The sequence below is a fragment of the Phascolarctos cinereus genome, unplaced genomic scaffold (assembly GCF_003287225.1).
Source record: "Phascolarctos cinereus isolate Bilbo 61053 unplaced genomic scaffold, phaCin_HiC Scaffold_726;HRSCAF=1367, whole genome shotgun sequence".
Classification (NCBI taxonomy): domain Eukaryota; kingdom Metazoa; phylum Chordata; class Mammalia; order Diprotodontia; family Phascolarctidae; genus Phascolarctos; species Phascolarctos cinereus.
In genome coordinates this window covers 338,559,714-338,582,925 of record NW_027556098.1, presented here as the reverse complement: position 1 = coordinate 338,582,925, position 23,212 = coordinate 338,559,714, and the positions used below count along the sequence as shown (strand labels likewise).

The window sequence follows — 23,212 nt, the reverse complement described above, 5'->3', positions numbered from 1 at the left end:
CATCATTGTATGTATTATTTTTCTTGATTCTGCTTGGTTTTTTCATCAGTATACATAAGTTCCCATGCTTTCATGAGTTCTTATTTTCATTGCTTAAAGCACAGTAATATTTCATTACATTTATGTACCACAGTTGATCTAGCTATTCCCCGATCGATGGACATTTGCTTTGTTTCCAGTTTTTCACTACTATAAAAAGTGCAGCTATAAATGTTCTGGTGTATATGGTACTGAGAAGTTACTTAGGTGAGTCATCATATGGTCTGCCATGGCTGTAAGGTCAGGGCTCCTTTGTAACAAAAAGATATAATCAAGCAAAATAAAACCACACATTGGGTGTGTCTAAAAATGTATGCCTCATTCTGTGCCTCCAGTTCATCACCTTTCTGCAAAGATGTCAAGGAATGCTTCACCATTCAGTCATCAGATATGCTTGCTTATTGTAGCAATTAAGAGTTCTTAAGTTTTTCAAAGCAGCTTTCTTCAGTACTATTGTAGGGCTAGAGACTGGACCAGTTATTTTATCAGTAGAGGGTGAGAAACTCTCTTTACCAATGCAGGCCCCTTTTCTGCAACTTACTGTCTTAGAGAGTTGCTTGGAACACAGAGATGAAGGGACCTACTCAGCATGATGAGTCATTGACTTGGACCCAGATTTTTCTGACTTTAAGGCCAGCTCTATCCACTATTCCATGCTGTTTCTCTGCCTACAATAGGATAGTCCTGATTTAAATGGTTTTCCTGATTTTGGTCTCTTCATTCTGCATCAGTTTGTTATACAAATCTTCCTAGGTTTCTCTGAATATGTCCCTTTGATTATTTATTTTGTTGTTTAGTCATTTCAGTCGGTTCTGACTTTTCATGACCCCATTTGGGGTTTTCTTGGCAAAGATAGTGGAGTGTTTTGCTATTTTCTTCTCCAGCTCATTTTACAGATGAGAAAACAGGCAAACAGGGTTAAGTGACTTTTTCAGGGTCACACAGCTAGTAAGTGTCTGAGGCCACAGTTGAACTCAGAAAGATGAGTCTTCCTGACTCCAGGCCATTTCTTACGGTGTAATAATATTCTGTTGCACCTATACATCACAATTTGTTTATCTATTTCCCACTTGATGGGCATTTACTTTCCAGTTCTTTGTTGTAACAAAAAATGCTGCTATAAATATTTTTGTACATATGGAACTGCCTCGGACCTTTGTAGGAAAAATAAGCCTATTAGTGGTATTGCTAAGTCCAAGGATATACAGTTTAATGACTCTTTGGGGTAAAATTCTGGACTTTTTCAGAATGGTTGGATCAGTTCACAGGAGGTCCTAAATAAATGTGTTTATTGGTTGGCTTTCTTTAGGGTTCCCCCCAAAAAAAATCCATATTCTAATTCTTCATTGTACTTGCTCTAAACTTTTCCTTCTTTCTCCTATTTAACTGTGCCTCTCCCTCTCCCCTGATGCCCCCGCCCCAACACTCATGCACATATCTGCCTCCTTTCTTGAGAATACTAAGGCTATCTTATTTTAATTTCCTCAAGTTCCCTTCTCTGTTTTTCAGAACTTCTCAGAGTTATTACCTACTCTTTCTTCTTTTCCTCTAGTCATAGAAGAAAAGGTAACTCTATTCTTCGTTAAGCTAATCCCTCTCTTTCTGTAGAACCTTGATCTCATTCCCTTCTACCTTCTCCGTGACCTTACTTCCAACAATCATTTTCCCTTTCATGCATCTTTCCCACTTGTCTACAGAAGATGCTCAGGTTTCCACCATCCTAACAAAAGAGGGGAGCGGGGAGGCAGTTAGGTGGCACAGGGGATGGTGAGAGCTCCAGCCTTGGAGTCAGGAGGACCTGAGGTCAAATCTGGCCGCAGACACTTGAACTTACTAGCTGTGTGACCCTGGGCAAGTCACTTAACCCCAGTTGCCTCACTAAAAAAAAAAATTGTTCCTTGGTCTTTCTTACCCCAACCAGTTACTTTCCAGTAGCACTCTGTAAAAGCTGTATATAGGTGCATTTACTTAACTTCATTTACTCACTTCTTAAGCCCTTCTAGTCTGTTTCCTGCTCCAGATACTCCACTGAAGCAGCTCTGTCAGATCAGCAGTAATCTTCTAATTGCTAAACCTAATGACTTTTTTTTCATTTCCCTCTGAAATGAAGCTCTGATACTCCTGCTTGCCACTCTTGTTACTGGAGATGATCTCCACCCTTAGTTTCAGAAATACCAAACTCTCTTGGTTCTCCTACTTCTCTAACCACTGCTTTTCTTTAACTGGCTCCTCATTGGCTTCCTGGTCCTACAGTGTGAATGTTATCCAAGTGTCTGAGCTAGACCCTCTCCTCTTCTATGCATATACTCTCCCATCAATCAGTAAACGTTTATTAAGCCCTTAACATAGGCCAGCCTGGAAATACAAAGAAAGAGAAAAGACAGTCCCTTACCTGGGGGAGCTTACACTTTAATGGCAGCCTCATTCATAGAATTAGAGTTGAAGGGGAACTCCTGAGGCTTCATCTAGTTCAGGAGTTCATAATCTACAGTCTGTGAACTTGTTTTTAAAATTGTGATAACAGCATTTCATTATAATTGGTTTCCTTTGCAGTCCTGTATATTTTATTTTGTACATTTAAAAACATGATTCTGAGAAGGGGTCCATGGGCTTTACCAGACTGTCCGAGGGGTCCGTGTCACAAAAAAAGGTTAAATCTCATCCAGTCCAATTCAAAACTGAACAAGAATCCCCTCTATAACATCTCAAGACGAGTGGTCATCATCCATCATGACCTTACTTCAGCCTGTATGTCACAGTAAAGAAGCAGCCCATGTTACATTCATTGATAGCATTCGATAAGGACTAGTGTTTTTGTAGTCTGTTGATACTGCTTTTCCGTGTTATAAGGGAGAGTCCCATTGCTAGTGGAGGGTTTATTGTTTGGTCTTTTTTTTTGGAGGGTTTATTGGGAAGCAGCTATAGTTGGGTTGTTGTTTTTTAAAGCACTAATAAAATGTGTGTGTGTGTGTGTGTGTATGTGTGTGTGTGTGTGTGTGTGTGTATATGTATATATATATATATATATATTTAAGATTGAGAAAGCCATTGTGTAAGTAAAGAGGTACTTTTTTTGGTATTAATTCAGAAGACCAGTTAATATTGAGTATCTGCTATTAAGCCAGCACAATGCTCAATGCTTGGGAAATACAGTAAGAAGGCTCAGACATGGTTTCTGCCCCAATAAGTTTATGATCTCGTTTGGGAGGCAAATTAAGTGGTTAAAGAATATGATAATTCATGTTTTACTATAAATTTGTGTCCTGGGAGTTCAGAGAAGGGGAAGAATCATTGAGAGCAGAAGCTGTCAGGCTAGCCTTTATGGAGGAGATGGTACTTAAGTACCCATCCGGATCTTCCATAGGTGATTTGTATAGTCAGCACTCAGAATCTCTTCAGTTGAGGGAATCTGCTGGGTCATTAAAAAATCCTCCTGAAAAAGTAAGTAGGTCAGACACCTACAACATGTGCCTGTGACCTGTAATATTTAAGATATTTAGCTGAATTTTATTTAAAAAGAAGTTCTTATTTCTGGAACGTTGGGGAAAAAAGCTAAGTGTTAATTGGTATGCATTACTATACCTTATAATTAGAAATTCTTGGGCAAAAATCATTCTGGGTTCGTTAGCCAGTACAATAAAGATACAGTAAGCCCACCCTGTAGTATCAAGCATAAGGATGAATTTGATAGATAATCTGAAATGGCTGTTTGTTCTAAATAGAGCAGACCCATCCTTTGTATTGGGAGGCTTTTCCTCATCATTGTCCTTTTTTAAGTGCTAGACTGAGGCAGTAAACACTTATTAATAATCACTTGCTATGTGCTAAGAGGTAGGGATACAAATAAAACCAAAAGAAACGACATCCTAGTAGGGGAACATAACACACAAAAGGGAGGATGAGGAAAGGTAACCACAAGAGCGTGCACTTGGTGGCAAAGCGTGGAGCATCAGAACAGGATTTTTTTTACTCAAGTCAACAAGCATTTATAAAGCTCCTGCTATGTGCTAGGCACTGTTAAGTGCTGAGGATACAAAAAGACAAAAAGTCCCTGCCCTTGAGAAGACAGCATGTAGACGACTATGTACAAACAAGATCTATACAGGACAAATCTGAGGTAATCTCAGAGGAGAAGCACTAACATAACAACAGTGGAGATGTACCAAGTACAGAAGGGCATCTGAGATGGGATCGGAAGAAAAAAATGCTAATAGTTCATCTTGAGAGTATATGCCACAAAATGTCCTTGTAGGAAGGAGGACCTGGCCCATAGATTAGAGGCTTTAGAACTTAATCTAGGCAGTAGGTCTATACTCGGGGGACCATTCTGGTCAAGAGCCACTAAAAGGGTCCAGTTAGGGTGTAATTTACTCCTCTTATGCATGACTTGGAACCCTCTGAATAATTCTTCAGGGAGTTTGCTCAGAGGGTCGATTTAGTGGGGCCTCTAGATTTCAGTAGTATCTCTGGGCTAAAAGAATACTCAAACTTGTTTGGGGAGGAGTCATTCTGTAGTAGATTATCTGAATCTGATTAAGTTTAAGCCCCAAATTAGCTTGGGGACTCTTAGAGGTGGGCCAAAGTGGGGTATGTTATGATTTGCTACCTGATTTGCCAGTTTGGTAGTGAATGTCATATTTATGAAAATGTGGGCTGGATTCTTCGGCAATGCAAATGATAAACATATCAGTGTAATCCGTTGTCTGAAAGGGATCCTGGCCCTCAAAACACAGAGATGACTTCTGACGGGGGGGGGGAGCAGCCTTAAAAGAGTTCAAAGCAGGAAAAATGAGGCTTTTAGTCCTTCTTTAGAAGGATTTTCTCTGCAAACCTGAAAGATAATGATTATTTCCCAAAGATCTTGGTGCTCTGTGTGTGTGTGTGTATTTATTTGTCAGGATTACCATAGAACTCTGTATTCTAGAACCTAAAGTTGGAAGGCACTTCAGAAGTCATCTAGTACAACCCTTATCCAGATCATGAACCCCACCTACCACATCCCATCCCTGACCAGTAGTTAGAACACCTCTAGTAACAAGAAACTCGCCCTCTTTAAGCTAGTCTATATTCCAATTTTGAACTACTGTGATTATTAGCAGCTTTTTATTTTTTTGATCTAAAATTTGACTCCCTGTAAAACTTCTATCTGTTAATGCTTATTCTGCTTTTAGGGACCAGCTGTAATTCTAAGTTGCTGTTAGGTTGATATCCTTTGATATATTTGGCACAGTAGACAGAGATATCTGGCCATGGAGCAAGGAAGACCTGAGGTTAAAGTTCTGCTGCTAATATATTAACTATGTGACCCTGAGCAAGTCATATTTAACTTCAAAACTACAACTAAATTGCAGAAAAGGTACCAGTCTGCATTAGTAGTGGATATTTCCTCATCCAAAAGTTACTTATAGCAGTGAAGTCACAGGTCCATTTCCAGTCCTTAATTTTGTCTCTATCCCTGTTGTATCCCTATTAAGTCTTTTCCCTAGGCCAAATATCCTAGCTCCTTCAGTCATTCTACATGTGGCATGGTTTCCAGTCTCCTCACTATCCTGGTCTCCTCCTTCTGGGTGAGCTTCACTTGCCAGTGTCCTCTACAAAATATAATTCCCAGAAATAGACATCATACTTTTGTCTGAGGGCCGGGTATAATAAAACTGTTGCTTGCTCTGGGCGCCATGCTTTTCTTAATTCAGTCAAAGGTCACACTCAAAGGTGTGTAGAGAGCTGGCCTTAGAGACAGAGGAACATAGGTTTAATTTTTCCCTCTTGCACATAGTGGCTTTGTGCCTATGGGCAAGTCACCTGAACTCTCAGTGCCCCAAGTAACTTTCTTCCATGCTAAGATGCAAAGCATGTGTAGATCTATATTGGTAGAAGGTGGTTTCTCATCAGAAGTTCCTCATACCAATAAAAATCACAGGTCCAGTCCAAGCAAAATAAAATGCATTAGCGTTTTGGCTATTGTTTTGTGTGTGGGGGTGGGTTTTTAGTAAACCATTTCTGAGATATGTTTCTTTGTATTTATACAGTTGATTTTTTTGGATATAAGAGCAGGACTTTGTATTTGTCCAAAGCACATTAAATAAACCACTGCGCCATTATATCTATCAGAGAGACCTTCTTCCATTTCAGTTGATTATGAATCAGCTCCATGGTCCATTTAGTCAACCGGTTCTGAAAATCAACTAATGATACTATCTTCAAGTCCACATTTTTCACATTATCCATGTGGACAGGATAAAAATTTGTGAAAATTCTTATTGACCCATATATTAGTATTTTACTGATCTCTCTCTCTCTTTTTTTTTTTTTTGAACAAGGTTATTAGTTATAAGGCTGTTTTGGCATCATCTTTTAATGAACCAATCCTGGCTCTTAGAAAACATTTGTACATTATGTACTGGATGAAGTGATTGTAAATATTCATGTTTCATAGATTTAAAGCTGTAGGGAACCTTAGAAGTCATGGAACCTGTACTCCTCCTTCACCCCACTCCCCCATTTTGCAGAACAAGAAACTGTGGCCAGAGGTATTAATTGACTTATTTACATTCACATAGGTAGTAGTACAAAACTGGGACTTGGTCCTTTGACTCTAATTCCAATGTGCCTTTTCCTGTGCCTATTTGTATTTTAAGAAAAGTTAAATTTTGGCAAATTAAATTTTTTGTAGCTGTAACATTTCGTAGTAATATACCTTTAGAAACAGAAGACATCAAGATTTGTGAGAAGTCTTTTAGTTAAGGTTTTTTCTCCCCCTGCAGTGTGACTTAGTGGAGAATGAGGTGGGTAAGTGAGAGCGATGTGAATGAAGGATGAAAGAGTAGAAATGTAAAAAGGTGGGTGTTGGTTGGGAGGAGAAAAGATTCTCCTTTTTTTTTGGCTTTTCATTTTGAAATTTTTGCTATATGTGAACATTTTATGTAGATGGAGTGGTTTATGCCTGGGGTCACAATGGATATAGCCAGCTTGGGAATGGAACAACCAATCAAGGCATTGCTCCAATTCAAGTTTGTACCAATCTCTTGATTAAGCAAGTGATTGAAGTTGCTTGTGGTTCGCATCATTCTATGGCTCTAGCAGCTGATGGAGAGGTAAGTGCCATGTGCTTTACTGTTGTTGTTATCATCCTCATCATCATCATCATTATTACTAATAATATTTAAATAGTAATAAAGACAGCTGACACTGGCAACCATAAACATTTAGTACCTTTTCACGTAAACACTTAGTGTGATCATATTTTTTTCCCTTTAGTACAATATACTTTATGACAGTAACACTGTATGGTAGTGCTACAATTAGACTTATTCAGTGCCTTGCTTTTGGCTAAGACAAGAAACTGTGCTGCTATTACTGTATGACATGAAATAATTTGCCAACTGCATTTCAGTCCTTTCTTTTTATAAGGTCTCATTTTACTCCTAAATAAAGCTTGGCTTACTTCTCTTTTGTGGAGGCCTTGATAAGTGTGTGGCAACTGTTATGTCTAGCCTAAGATCATGTAAGAACAATAATGCATAAGAATAGTAATTATAATAGCTCATTTTCACATAGAGAGCTTTATTCTTACAAAAACTTTTATGTACTTTTGAAAAATCCTAATTATGGCCTTGTGTCAATCAGTCAGTAAGCATTTATTAAGCACTTGCTGTGTGCCAGACACTCTGCTAGCTCTGGGGAGACAAAAAAGAAAACAGTTCCGGCCTCAAGGGGCTTACATTCTAATGGGAGAGGCAGTGTATGCACAGGTAGGTAGTTCTGCTATGTTGCTTTTCAAAAGATGTGAATTTGTTCCAAGGCAACTGATATATTAGGGAACAATTTGAGCATAGTGTGAATTTTTCATTTGTGTATGCATCTGTGAGAATGCAGAAAACTGTACTGCTTCATGATAACTGATAAGCTGCAATTCTCCTGGTGCCTGCTTCAAAGCAGACCTCACCTCTTTTTGCAGGAGAAGTGTCATATTTATTGTATATCTTTTGGTTTAGTGGGAGCTGTGGGTGGAGGACGGCTAGTCTGAATCCACACACTCCTTCATGGTGGCCTTGGCCCCAGCCCCCATAGCTACTGACTTTGCCAGTTTGGCCCCTGTGGGAGCTGGGGTACAGGATGAGCAGCAGCAGAAGGCTGTGGACCCCACTGTTATTTGTTTATAATATTTATGTATTTCTTAGTCATTTGAGATGTGTATCAAAGCGCACCTGTTGTTACTAGGCACCTATTTTTTTTAATGTGTTGCTGATGACATTAGAGTGTTGTGCTTCTATCCCCATTTTTTACCAGGGCCTTCTGGTTTTTATTGCACAACTTTGCATAGGTTAGTGATTTGTAGGAATGCACAAGTCGCATTATAGCAGAAGGGACTAAATATGCGAGACAAACACAGAGTAGAGAGGTAATCTGAGGGGGGAAAGCACTGTCATATTATTGTCATATTTCAGATGAAGTGCCGAAGTTCAATAAGGTTAATTGATTTGTTTGAGGTCACAAAGCTTTGAATAATAGAGCCACAGAACTCAGTTTTTTGAAGCAACTTTCCAATCTAAGTTGCTTTGTGAGTCTCTTTTCCAGGGCTTAGGCAGCCAAAACAGCCACACTACCATTAATATGTATGTAATTAGGATTAATGTATGTGGACTGTATTGGGAATAAGCTTCAAAGAGGTGTCTAGTGCTTTATATGAGGACAGAAAAGTAAATACACACAGGGCAGTCATACCAAGAAGGGCTCTGCTTTATTTCTCCATCAAAGATGTGACTTTTACATATTTCAGTACTTGATTGGACCTCAGATGTCATCGATGGTGTCCCTCCAGTGATGCAGATTGAAACATATCCATGCCTGCCCTGCTTGTGCAGCTCTTATTCATGCCCTCCCTTGTATCCTCCCACATCAGGAGATCTCCCCAACATGCCGGGGGTGTCCTCTGGGTCTGTTGACTGTGCATGGGTGTCGGGAGCATACAGCTCAGCTAATTGTTATTAAAGGGGTTAGATTAAGGGGTTGTAAATTAGACCCAGGGGGACCACAGAAGCCATCTGGTCTAGCTTCTCATTTTACAGTTGAGGAAGCTGAGGCCCACAAAGATTAAGTGACTTGGTCAAAGTTGAACTGCTTGGGTTTATTTTATCTCTGCCTATAAAACTAATGGGATGATTGTATAGGCTCCTAACTGTGACACATGGCATACTATTTGTCCTGGGCCAGTTCCTACATGGACAGAACACAGAAAAGGGGGGTGTATTTACTAATGGCTATGGGACCCAGAACAAGTCATTTTATTTTGCTTATTTCTTCTGGCAGAGTGTGCAGGGAGTGGCCTTTTAACTTCATGTTGTGCCAGGGATAGCGATCCTTTCTCCTTTTGGTTCCTTTGCCAACACTGCCCATACCATTTTTCTAACACCGATCTTGTTCTTCTTTGTCAATGTTATAGGGTGGGGTGTGTGTGTGTGTGTGTGTGTGTGTGTGTGTGTGTGTGTGTGTGTGTGTGTGAGAGAGAGAGAGAGAGAGAGAGAGAGAGAGAGAGAGAGAGAGAGTGAGTGAGAGAGAGCGCACATATGTATGTGTGCTTAATCTTTCAACGTGGGAGAAAAGTACCTTATAGGTAGGTCCCTGTGTCGTCCTCTCCCCTCCCCCGTAACCAGGTATAAAAACTGCTTGTTTTTTTAAAGGTCTTACCTACGTTCTGCTTGGATAACATTGGACTTTATTTTATTCAGCAGTAATACATAGAACTCGAATTGCAATGCAGGAAGTTATTGCAGCAATGATCTAATGAGGCACAGTCACAACACTGGATAGTGGTCAGACGTCAGCAACCTCAGCCATCTGAGAGACAGCTAGCAGCCAGAAGTAAGCCTTTGTAAAGAAGGAAGATAGTTGTCCTCAACCGTGGACACGTTCACAGGAGATGAGTCTAGTTATCTTCAGGTTAAGGTTACTAAATATTGGACGCCTGGTTTTCCCCCAGCAAACGTTGTTATTTGGAGGTCATAGGAGACAGCAGATGATACTACTTGCTATGGTCACACCAACAGCAGTGAGAGGTGACAGCTCTCTGGCAGCAAGGGATGCCACAAAATGAACTAAAACTAGAAAACAGTCACAATTTTGAGGAGAAACAACTAAATCACTGGAAGTCATGATGTGAGTTTTTCTAGTATGTAAGCGTAGATCAGATGTAATAATAAATGAAACATTAAAGGTGGAGAAACATCTAAGAAAAGGTGATGTAGGAAGACATGTTGAGTGTGTTTGGTTTCTGAAAATACTCACATTAATATGATAGGGGAGTAGTCAATCAATGAGGCGCATGCACTTGTTCTGGGCTAGGCACTGGGAATAGAGACAGAAACAGCCCCTGCTCCCAAGGAGCTTACCGCCTATAGGGAAGACAAGGCATATATATAAAAATATGCACATTTGTTTTCCTCACTAAGTTGGTATTGTGCTTCAGTTTGCTGGTCTGCTGTTACTAGTATATCAGATCTCATTTTTTAAAAACAATTTTTTTTGCTGTTTTCTGTTTGTTACATCACCATAGTTATCTCAAATATCTCTCCTCCCATATAACAGATAGTATTTTTTTTTACCAGATCTCTTTTAATTCTCTTTCAAAAGAGTAAACTAAAAAAAAAGTAAGGCCAGTGCTTTCTTTAATGGTTGGTAGTATGGTTATAGGAAAAAATTTTGAGCAAACTTGATTGTGGCATCTGCCAGAGCCAAATTCTATGAGATAATTCCCCAGGCACATGATGACCTGCCTCGCCTCTCCAGTTTCCACCTCCAGAGGATATATTGGGCTCGACCCAACCCAGAGTATATGGGTCTGGATCAAGGAGCCTTGAACATTAGGATGAAATACAGTAGGAGTGCTGTGTGCATCTGGGACTTGAATCCCTAAGATAGAGGCCAGGGAATAGTCTGATCCAACTTTGAGAGTTATTCTAATATAGAACAATCATAAATTGTAGAACCTTAGAAGTACTAGCAACTAAGATGGGCCTAGAGTAGTCCTGAGATTTCTAGGGTTTCTAGGGCAAAGTCACATAGCAGAATTTAACCCATCCAGATTAACTGCACTGATTTCAGGAGGTAGGGGCACCCAAGGGCAGGTGTGACTTAGAGTCCAAACAGGCCACTAAGTTGGAGCCCCAGCCTCCAGGGAAATTTCAGAATGTGATGAGTCTTTGGTTTCATTAAGAGCTCCTTTCATCGAGCATATTTTAAAGAGTACTTCGTATTTGAAATTACTATACTTTCTTTCTAGGCTTTTTTTAAAAGTTATTTTCTATTCATCATAAAGTTAAAACAAAATTTCTTGCATTTAGATGTTCTAATTAGAATGTTTTCTCAGAGCTCAGACTCTTGCCTCATTTTCTGTTATTTCCTTCTTGTTTCCTCTTGGGACAGGTGTATGCTTGGGGTTATAATAACTGCGGTCAAGTGGGATCTGGATCTACAGCAAATCAGCCAACTCCTAGGAAGGTCACAAATTGTTTACACATCAAGAGGGTTGTCGGCATAGCATGTGGCCAGACCTCCTCTATGGCTGTATTGGACAATGGCGAGGTGAGAGCTTTTGCCTTGTACATTTTTGAATTCCCCCTTAGGAATATAAGTTGAGAAAGACCTCTCTTTCTTCATGTAATTAAGCCTGTTGTATGGATGACAAAGCTCTGACTTAATTTTGTAATATAACTGCTGTAACACAGCTGGACAGTGGCTCGGGCGTGGGGAGGCTGTTTTCTGTTCAGTGTGAAACTTCTAAATTCCAAGTTAAGTCTGAGAAAAATTAATTTGATTTGATACAGATATTCATTTTAGTGAGTTTAAATTATGATTCTTTAGGGCAAGATCCAAGTGGATGATGTCTGAAACGTAAGGATATATTGAATGTGTATCTGTGCTTTTTAAGTGGAATGGGTGTAAAGCCTTTCAATAGAAGCTTGCCTTTTCCCCCAAATAATACTGCACAACCTTTTCTTACTGAGTTCAAATATGGCTAATTAAGACTGTTTAGTCAACAGAGCACCTTTAGAGCTCCGCTTGGTTGTATTTGGTAAAATGTGTAGTAGAAGAATGCAAAAAACACTTTGGTGTCCCAGTTATTGCTGATTTATTTTTATAAAATCCCACAGTGTATAGGGCCAGCGCTTTCCAGCTCCCCCCCATCTCCCTTCTCCCTCTCTCTCTATATATTTTTTTGGATGGGTCAATTACTTTTTGTCCTTTATAGTCACCTTTCAGTTTATAGAATCACAGAACTTTGGGTGGGAAGAGACTTTAGTGGCCATTTAGTCCATCTCATATCCAAAAGAAATCCCCGTCAGGGGGGCAGCTAGGTGGCGCGGTGATAGAGCACCGGCCCTGAAGTCAGGAGGACCTGAGTTCAAATCCAGCCTCAGACCAAACACTTAACACTTACTAGCTGTGTGACCCTGGGCAAGTCACTTAACCCCAATTGCCTAAAAAAAAAGAAAGAAAGAAAGAAAGAAAGAAAGAAAGAAAGAAAGAAATCCCCATCGTAACAAGCCAGAGAAGTTGATATCCGATGTCCCCTCTTCCCCCTGCTTCCCAAGACAGCCCATTCCATTTTTGGGCAGCTCTAATTGTTAAAAAGTCTTTCCTGGCATTAAGCCTAAATTTGCCTCTTAGAAACTTTCACCCATTGCCCTTGGTTATAATCTCTAGGACCAAATAGAGTATGTCTCTTATCTCTTCCTATAACAGCTTTTGAAATACTTGAAGATAGATATTGGGTCTTCGACTGTCTACCCCACCTTCCCCACCCCTTTATCTGAGTTTTCTCTTCTTCAAGTTACATTTTCCCTCCCCAGTTCCTTCAACCAATCCTTTTGTGATATGGACTCAAGGCCCTTTACCATCTGGGTTACCCTCCCCCATCGCTCTCTAGTTTATCAAGGTCCTTCTTAAAGTGGTGTCCAGAACTAAACACAGTCTGGCAGATGTTGACCAAACAAAGTGGGGTACAGAAGATTATCACCCTCTTAGTTCTGGGAGCTTTGCTTATCACGATGGAGCCCATTATTGAGTCTGATGGAATAGTTTCTAGATGGTTCTTACTTGACATGTAAAAGCTTATTACTCAAGTATCAGTAAGTAAAAATATTCATGCCTTCAGTAGGGAAGGGGCAGGCCAGCATAATGGATAGAGGATTGGCCTCAGAGTTGGGCACACCCAAGTTCAAAGCCTGCCTCTGACATACGTTGGCCTTGTGGTTATGGGTAAGTCACCCTCAGTGCTCTCAGGGAATTCATTAAGACTAAGCTTGGTGGGGCGGGGGAGTCGGTGGGGTGCTGTCAGTTTGCATTGTTGCATATAATGGAAGGAGTTTGTCACTGAGAGCCCCGTGTAACAAAGTTCTCACAAGACTGTATCCAGTAAAAAAAAAATAATGCTTTTGTATAATACTTTGGTGAAAAATCAATTCAGTTCTGATAGCATCACAATTTGGGATAAGAGAACTGACTAAGGAGTATAGTTTACAGATCTTTCTTTGCATTGATTTACAATTTCAACTACTTTGTCTAAAAAAAAAATTCCTTCAGCCTGGAAATCACTTTATCTCTAGAAAAAGCTAAAATGATTACACCAAAATGAAAACTCAATGCTTCTTCCTTCTTTACTCCATTAAAAATACTGAGCTCTATAACTATTAAGTTGTATTTTATGTACTCTTTGAATACGTTTCATATTTCTCATACTGTGACCATGAACAAAATACTTGTTTAAATCACAGGAGAGGGTGGGTAAAATGAGGTTTGAAAACAGATGGAGACAGTGGCTCTGTGTACTGTACTTGGCCTGTTTGTGGCAGTAAGGGCTGCAGAGACCGTCTCCAACACAAAGTGAGAGTAGGATCTAGAGAGGCTGATCTTAGGGTAAGGAAAGGCAGAGACTGGAGTAAGCATTTATTAGCACCTACTGTGTGCCAGGTACTTTACTCACTTCATTTGATCCTCACAACCACCCTGGGAGGTGCCACTGTTATTTCCATTTTACAGTTGAGAAGACTGAGGCAGACAGAAGTTAAGTGATTTGATGAGAGTCAGACAGCTGGTAAGTGACTGAAGCCAGATTTTAATTCAGGTCTTCCTGACTCCAGGCCCAGCCCTTTCTCCACTGTGCCATCAGATGCTTCTGGGAAGGCCTGAGTTCTTTTGTTTAGAAATGCATCAACTAAACAAGTTATCAGTGTAGGATGGAGTGAGATAGTATTTTGAATGTTTGGAGGAGAAACCAATTCTGATTTGGATGTAGACATATTACTTTTGATTTGTTTTATATGATCAGCAACTTAAACCTGCTGTCTTTCTCTTCTCCATAAGGTGTATGGCTGGGGTTACAACGGCAATGGTCAGCTAGGCCTGGGAAATAATGGCAATCAGCTGACACCATGTAGAGTGGCAGCTTTACACAGTGTGTGTGTTCTTCAGGTAAGTGTGTTTGAAATCTCGGCTGGGTAACTGACATGGGATGTGTTTTAAATAGAAATATTTTTAGAAGAGTCATTCAATCACATTTTTTCAAAAGCTCTCTGATTCTTTGCCTTTTAAATTTAGTATGTTATCTTCCCAAGGTTCAAACAGTCAGAAGGAGTACAGTGATGCCAGTGTAGCAGTTGTGGCTGATAGAAAACCCGTTAAAAAGTTCGTAACTGAAGCTGTATATTTTTCCCCCTAGTGCTTGTTGGCTATTGTCATACATTAGCTTTAAGCACCAGGGAATGGTTGTTCAGTTCCAATGGTGGACCGATGTTTTGCAATAAACTGGCTGAAATTTTTAAGTAGATGATTTCCTCCCTTTTCCCCCCACCCCCTTTCCATTTTCCTGTGTATGGTAACCCTTTAAATTTACTTGCAGATTGTCTGCGGCTATGCACACACACTAGCACTAACAGATGAGGGCTTGCTGTATGCCTGGGGAGCTAACACTTATGGGCAGCTAGGAACTGGCAATAAAAGTAACCTGCTAAGCCCAGCACAGATCATGGTGGAAAAAGAAAGGTAATGTTGCAGTAACTAATATGTTTTTGGACTGTGTGTGCATTGTGAGCTTGTGTGCTAGAGGTATGTGTATTTTCTTTTTTAATCTGTTTGCATCTTATTTGGGACTTGTGATTAATGTATTTGTTGGAATTCTCCTTGACTTTGAGCAAAAGAGGATCTGTGTCAGCCAAGATGATCTTGGATGTGAGTGCTTCTAGAACTTTTTTGAAAGTTACTAGCATATATCACTGGATTTTATAAAGTTCTTATGTTTTAGAAACATGTGTCCTTATAATAAGCATCTAAGGTAAAAAGAAAATAGATTTAGGTTCAAGTGTTTGCCATCAGTGATTCTGATTGAAAAATATGACATTTGAAGGAATTTGGAACAAACTTCAAAGACTAAAATCCTTTCCACAGTAGATGGGGAGACTAAGGAGATGTTTGGGGGGAAAAAAGAGATGGAAAAGTTTTCAACTACTTGGAAAATTGTACAAACTCTTTAGTCAGAGAAATGTAACATACACATTTCTGTATTTAAATGCTATCAAAGAAATTTAAAATAGCTTTGCAGTATTACCTTGTATCTGTTAAATTGGGGAAGAGGGTTAAAAATGGTTGAAATCGGGGTCAGCCCATGCAATGGAAAATTAGGTACGTTATTAACACTACTTGTGGAACTGAGTTGGCACACTCCCTTTTAGAAAGAAATGTGGCATTATATGATAAAAGCTCTACAGCTCTTCATGCCCTGTGACCCTAATGATCCTGCTACTCAAACTGTATGCTAAGGATGTAGTTAATAGAGCGGAAAGAGATTATTCATCTGTACAAAAATACTAATGTCAACGTTATTTGTAATAGCAAAAAACTGGAAATAATCTATGCCTTTGACAACTGGGTATGGCTAAACAAATTGCAATATAAGAATTTAATAAGAATAAGAATATGTCATAAACAACTATGAAGAATACAAATAAACATGGAGGGGCAACTAGGTGGCACAGTGGATAGAGCACCAGCCCTGGAGTCAGGAGGACCTGAGTTCAAATCTGGCCTTGAACATATAACATTTGCTAGCTGTGTGACCCTGGGCAAGTCACTTAACCTCAGTTGCCACACGCACACGCACGCACCCCCCCCCCCCCAATAAACATGGAAAAATATGTGAATTGGTATAAGAATAAAGAAAGCAGCACTGGCTACAACTATATAAAACAATGATCTGACTAGCAACAAAACCCTGAAAAATATGCTGAAGCAGGACATTTTTGTTATTGTTCTGTTACGGTTAATATACACCTCTCTCTGTCTCTCTCTGTCTCTCGCTGTCTCTCTTGCTCTCTCTCGCTGTCTCTCTTGCTCTCTCTCGCTGTCTCTCTCACTCTCTCGCTGTCTCTCTCTCTCTCTCGCTGTCTTTCTCGCTGTCTCTCTCGCTATCTCGCTGTCTCTCTCTCTCGCTGTCTCTCTCTCTTGCTGTCTCTCTCTCGCTGACTCTCGCTGTCTCTCTCTCTCTCTCTCTCTCTCTCTCTCTCTCTCTCTCTCTCGCTGTCTCTCTCTCTCTCTCACTGTCTCTCGCTGTCTCTCTCTCGCTGTCTCTCTGTCTCTCGCTCGCTGTCTCTCTGTCTCTTGCTCGCTGTCTCTCTCTGTCTCTCTGTCTCTGTCTCTTTCTCTCTTTCTCGTTTTAAAATGTGTTTACCCCATTCAAAAGAGAAGGAAAATAGGGACTGTCTCCATCTGGCAGTTCAAAATGAAGTATAGACTTTTCTTTCAGTCAGATAGTATAACATCTTAATATGTGCTTTTAGCAACGGATTTCATTTACTTCTCAAAACAAATATGTAGTTCTTGTTTAATATGGATTATTATCTTCTTTGCTACATCTGGGATATCTTGAAGTTTTGGCTCTGTGGCTTTGCTTAGAATGAACATTTTAAAATTAATGATTTCGACTTTTATCTTTGCTGGATATTGATGGTGGATTTTTAGAGCATGTGGGAATGTTTCTTTTTTAAGAACTGGAAGTTCACTAAGCAGACAGCCACCCTGACCAGTACTTATCAACCAAATGAACTGTTTGACCTCTCTGATGGGAGAACTTGCTTTATATTGAATACAACACTCTCCTGGTATTATACAAGCCCCAGGATAATGTCTGCTAAGTCATGGTTGCTGTATTCATGTCTCATTTGGGGGGGAACCTCTGTGCCTTCCTTCTAGCCAATTTTTCTAAAAATAACATTGAGTGCACTGTTTGTTTATTCACTTAAACCATCCCAACACAGGGTTGGGAGGAAGAGGAGAGAAATATTTCCTTCCTAAGCCTGTGCACTGGTTCATTTGATGCTTGAATTTGTATCTGCACGTGGCCTATTTTTTGACCCAGGTATTCCAGGCATGAACTTGAGTACCTTGCATGATGTTTCAGGCTTCCATGGAAAATGAGTTATGCGTTTTTCTCTTGGCGACTGTTTAGGGTGGTAGAGATTGCAGCCTGTCATTCTGCCCACACCTCTGCTGCCAAGACCCAAGGTGGCCATGTGTATATGTGGGGCCAGTGTCGAGGCCAGTCGGTGATTCTTCCTCACCTCACCCACTTCTCCTGCACAGACGATGTGTTTGCCTGCTTTGCCACTCCTGCTGTGACATGGCGCCTTCTCTCTGTAGGTGAGGTAAACTCAGGAATAAGTTTCAAGGGTAGCATCATTATGGGGAAATAGTGCTAACTGCTTTGAAAAGGTTTCTCTTACAGGGCTTCTGTATCCTTATGTCTTGTTTTTTTTTACTTAAGAAAGATGTGTTCAATTCTTTTTGTTGTTTTCAACATCTTTGGGTGCCTTACAGATCTGTATATAACAAGTCCTATTCACATAATGTGGAATATTTCTCTAATTTTTAAAGGCCATTGTATATTACACTTTCACATTTTGGTCAAGAAGAAATGAGAACCCTGAACTAGGTTGTCAGTGGGGATTTGAAAGAGACTGAGGACATAGAATCACTAAGACTTGGAAACTAACTAGATTTGAGAAATGAGAGAGAAAGAGTACTCTGTCAAAGATGACTCTGAGATTATACGGCTGAGTGCCTTTGTATCACTGATAAGAATTCACATTTGTGTTTTGGCAGGTAGACATTTGGTCTTGAGTTGAAGGTCCTAACCACATCTACCTGACTAGGACCAGACCAGTGAGGAAGGAAGAACAATGCTTCTTGGCATTGGAGCCAAGGCTTGTTTATACCGTTCTGGCCTGAGCTCTGTTTGCCAGGGATTGTTGCAGAGCCTTGTTTTGTTCTGAAATAATTATCCAGTGCTTTCCAATATAGGACCAGAATTTGAACTTTACAGATATTTGCATTAATAAGCACCTCATATACTATTAGATGCTTATCTAAAATATTTGAAAGGATTTGGCAGCTGTCAATTATCCTAGAGAACCAAGTGGAGTTCTCCATTGTGCTGATCTGTTCCTGTAAGATGATCAGTAAATAAAGTAGTTTTGAGATTATACATTTTACATAATTATACATTATGTGGTTGGCTGATCTTCTGCAGAACATGAAGACTTTCTAACAGTTGCAGAGTCATTGAAGAAAGAGTTCGATAGTCCAGACACTGCAGATCTGAAGTTCCGAGTGGATGGAAAATACATTTATGTCCATAAGGCTGTTTTAAAAATCCGGTATGGTCATGTAAGCTCTAGCAAGTGAATAACTGTATTGCAGAATTATTGTTTAAATTTTTTGCTGTTTCAAGGTTCGGGGCTTCTTTTGAGAGTATTGGTATCCAATCTTCAGACATGCATGTGATAGTGCAGTTTAGCCCTTTGAGAAAAATTTTGTTGACACCTTTTATTTTGACGTCATAATGATTTTTGGAAACCACCTCTATTTTCCACTCCTAGATTGAATGCTTCACTTGTAACAAAGCAAAACAGTTGAGCAAAAACACCCAAGATAGTGACCACATCTGATAATGTATGCAACACTCTTCCCTAATCATACTCCCCATCCCTCTGTTAAGAGGAAGATGGTATGAATTTTACTCATTTTTATTCAGTACAAATAAAACTTTACTTTTTACTGACTTAGAGGTAGGGTAATATTGTGTATACATTTTATGTCTGGGGTGATTTTTCTCTATGCCTTCACAGAATCATAAGAATTTTGTTTTGGGGAAGAAATCTGTTTACAGGGCGATTCTTTAGAATTTAAGGGAGCAAGAAAGGAAAGCCATTGTTGATTGGATTAGTAGCCTTAAAAGAGGGAGCAAAAAGCTTAATCAGTGTGGTAGTTGGAGGGAATGAACTGTCTGAAAACTATTGCTATTGGACTTTTCAGATGAAATACTTTTGTGTTTAATTCTAGTCATCCTTTTTATTTTAATTTTTTTAAACGAACAGAATTATGTTTCAGTTTAAACCCTCAGAGGAAACCTTAAAATACTAAAGTAATTAGTAAGTGTGAGTGCTTGAATACTCTTCCTGCTGACAAAGATGCCAACTCTTCTGGTTGGTGACTGAAACAGTTCTTCACCTAGTGACCAACCTTTTGATGATGAACCTCTCAAAACTTTACTTACATAAAAGATATAGTTTATTGCGAGACTGTACTTGAAGCCTTTCTGCTTAGTGTAGGACCTGCTAGAACTGGGGCTCTGTGAGCATACCACTTAGATTTGGTGTGTAGAGTCCACACATTACTGAAGCATTCAGGAGAGAGAGTCTAAGGAAATATCTGATATGTACGCATCAAAGTTGCTGAGATGCCGAATGCTCCTTTTTTTTGTTGTTGTTGAAGCAGTGGGTGAGGATGAGTGTTAAAAGTTGCACATATTGTCAGACTCACTTCATGCGTTGGCTAGTGTTGCTGAACTGCTTTTCTTTGAACTTTCTTTTTTTATTTATCCCAAGTATTGATTTTCTGAGTAAGGAAGGGAGGGGATACATTCGGAAATGAAGATGATGAAAAATAAAATATCAATAAAATTTTTTAAATGATTTTTTTTATTTCAAAAGGAATCTTTTACACAAAGATTCATCTTTTGCTTTTCTTTAAATAAGGATCTTTGAGTAGTTAAAATATTTTGTGAAAAAGCAGGTGAAAGAGAGGCTGGTAGAGCAAAGAAATTCAGTGTTCAGTTGGTAGTGACTTTTAATTTACGATTGACCAGAAATGAATCTAGACCATCTGGGAAAATTTTGTCGGAAAGATGTTTAACTGACTAAAATTCAACCTGTATACAGACTTGTAAGATCACAGTTATTCTGTAACTTGAAATGTAGCTACAATTGAATATTTGATTAACCAGTTCAACAACATGTAGTGCAAATGCTTTGAACTTCCCATTTTCATTTCAGTAGTTTATATTTAATATAATAACATTAGCTCACACTTCTGTAGCACTTCTGTCTCCAAAGGTCTTTCCTCATTACAACCCTGTGAGGTAAATAATGCTGCACATATTCTCCCTGTGTTACGGTGTGGCACAGTGGATAGAGAGTAAACCTTGTAGTCAGGGTGACCTGGGTTCCAGTCCCTGTGTGACTTTCAGCAGTCCACTTAACTCCTCTGTGTTCTGGCACCTCTCTAAGACAGAAGTGCATAGCAGGTGCTAATCTTCATTGACTGAGAGTTCTCTCATTGGGAGAACTCTATACCAAGAAAATCACAGATCAAAAAAAAAATCCAATACAGATGATTAAACTGAGAGACTCTTAAAAGTTGTCACATGCTAATAAACTCTCAACTAGGGAAGGTTCTAAAGGCAGGATTCCAACCCAGGTGTCCTGAGTCTAAGTTGAGTACTGTATATATTATGCCATGCTGCTTGCTTCCTTTTTAAAAGAAGCAGTTGGGATCTGTCAAATGAAGACAGTCCCACCAGAAATTAGTGTTACAGCCTCCTAGGCCACAAGTCTTGATTCCTAGTAAAGTTTAGCAGAAGGCTTGTTTGCCAAAAATAAATTATGTATACCTGCCTGTTAGTGTGTCATAGTGAAGTAGGTATAATATCTGTATCTAAAGTGCTTACAAGGAAAATAGTCCTTGTTTACAAGCAGATCAATAAAAAAGCATTTGAAGTGCTATGTGCCAGGCATTAAGCTGTAAGTACTGAGGATACTGATAAAGGCAAATGTCTAAAAAATGAGATAATCCCTGCTTTTATGGAGCTTATATTTTAATAGGGGAGTGCAGGCCTGGGAAGAGAGCTTTGTTCTAGGGGGTTACAGGTATAACCTGTGTAATAGTGTACCAGAGGACAGGTGAGGTAATAGGCAAACAGCACAGTTCTCAAGATGTCACGGGACTGTGATGTTGATAGATGGCATGTTGTCATATGCATGGTAGGTGAGTGATGTGCCAAATGTAACACAATACGATTATGACCCCTTGAGTGGTGAATCGATACTTCTCATTCAGTGGATTGGCTTATTCACTCACTTGCCCACGTTTTCAGGGCTGGGTTCCCAGAGATAGACTACCACCATGGTATTGTACTCAAATTCTCTTAGGGTCTTGGGGGTAAGTCTGTTGAGGAGAATTTTACTTCACTTACCTGCCAGTCTCTTGAGCCCATGGCTGATTTACTTTCTATCCATGCAACTCAAAATGTAATGCACTCAGATGGTATGTGATATTTATGCACTCAGCCAGTCACAATACTGACTTTTAGACCTTAACAAAAAGACAAAAGAAATAATGTCATAGGTACAAAGTGAGGGCATAAATGATAAAATACATCACAATGCACATATAAACCTGGATCACATTCTTCCACTAATGCACTCAGTGTCTTTGATGAGAATTGGACATACACATGAGGAACACTCGTGCTTAGGGGAACTCACAACTCTGCCATTGAAGTCATTCAGGAACATTTGCACCTCATGAAACTGCTTCTCTCTGCTCGCTGCTTGGCCTCACCACTCTTTACCTCAGCACATAGTCTTCTCCACTGGAATGTAGCATTTACAGTCACCTTTAAAAGCATTTTAGAAAGCGTTAACTTCTTGATATGAATTGCACTTCCCTTCAAGTTCCTCAGACTGGCCCTCCCGAGCAGACCAGCCAGTTAGTTACTCCTCAGGATTTTGTTCAATCAGAACAGAGCTCATAGCAGTACAGCCATGCAAAACAAACCTAGCCTCATCAACAGGAGATACCAAAGCAGCTGCAAAGCTTTTTACTTTCCATGCCACAGGTGGCAGCAGAGAGCAGTAGCCCCTTAGGAGAAGCTTCACGTGGCCCATTCTCTAGGGCATGACATTCAGGCCCACAGGCCACTTACAGTTGGAGCCACTTGTGGTCTGCTAAAGGATTTCCGGCAGCCCTCAAAAAAGGTAAAGGATGTAACTACAGCTCAAGTCATCCTCAGGCCCCAAGGCTGTTCTCAGAGCTAATAGTACTCACTGGTCCTTTAAGAAGAAGTGATTAAGAGGCCTAAATATCCTTGGGCAGTCCTGCTTTGACAGGCTGCAGCAGCCCACGGGCAGTCCATTGTACAGGCCTGCTCTAGATTGTAGGCACGAGATAATGGGTATCACTGAAATTCTTGGCCTAGGAAGTCAGTTCTCTCTCCACCATGCTTAGCGCAGTGCCTGGCCCACGGGGCACACTTTATAAACGTTGATTGATTGGCCAGTGACCCGCTGTCTGGTGTCTGCTGCTGACTCTTTGGAGGGCGCAGGAACATTTCAGTCCCCATGCTACGTCTGCAGTTCTCATCTTGTTCCCAAGTCAGGTGCCCTAGGGTTCCTGGATACTTCGCTGCCGCCATAAATGAGAGCCTCAGCTTAGTGACTCGCCTTTCACTTAAAAATTCACACCCCTGGTCAAGGATTGTTCAGTTGCTTTTTTATTGTGTCTGATTCTTTATGACTGTTTTTGGGGGGATCACTCCGTATATTTCACTTTAGATGTAGAGTCCTCTTAAAATCATACCACTGAGGCAGCTAGGTGGCACAGTGGATAGAGCTCTGGCCTTAGAGTCAGGAGGACCTGAGTTCAAATCACTTAACTAGGCTGTGTGACCCTGGGCAAGTCACTTAACCCTGATTGCCTCACTAAAAAGGCAAAAAAGAAAATTTTTAAAAAAATAAAATACCACTGTCTCCAATATAATTTTATTGTCTTTAGTCATTAGAACAAT

At 40.0% G+C, this 23,212-nt stretch overlaps 1 protein-coding gene across 3 annotated transcripts in view; it reads left to right on the top strand.

The window, feature by feature from the left end:
- The window catches only part of RCBTB1 (RCC1 and BTB domain containing protein 1), a 56,310-nt gene that overhangs the window by 19,289 nt on the left and 13,809 nt on the right, over positions 1–23,212 (top strand). For all 3 annotated transcript variants that reach the window (XM_020993716.2, XM_020993714.2, XM_078156970.1), the window contains 6 exons: positions 6,967–7,133; positions 11,461–11,619; positions 14,401–14,508; positions 14,936–15,078; positions 17,537–17,727; positions 18,617–18,743. In XM_020993716.2, coding sequence (XP_020849375.1) covers positions 6,967–7,133; positions 11,461–11,619; positions 14,401–14,508; positions 14,936–15,078; positions 17,537–17,727; positions 18,617–18,743 — 895 coding nt within the window. The remainder of the gene's footprint in view (positions 1–6,966; positions 7,134–11,460; positions 11,620–14,400; positions 14,509–14,935; positions 15,079–17,536; positions 17,728–18,616; positions 18,744–23,212) is intronic.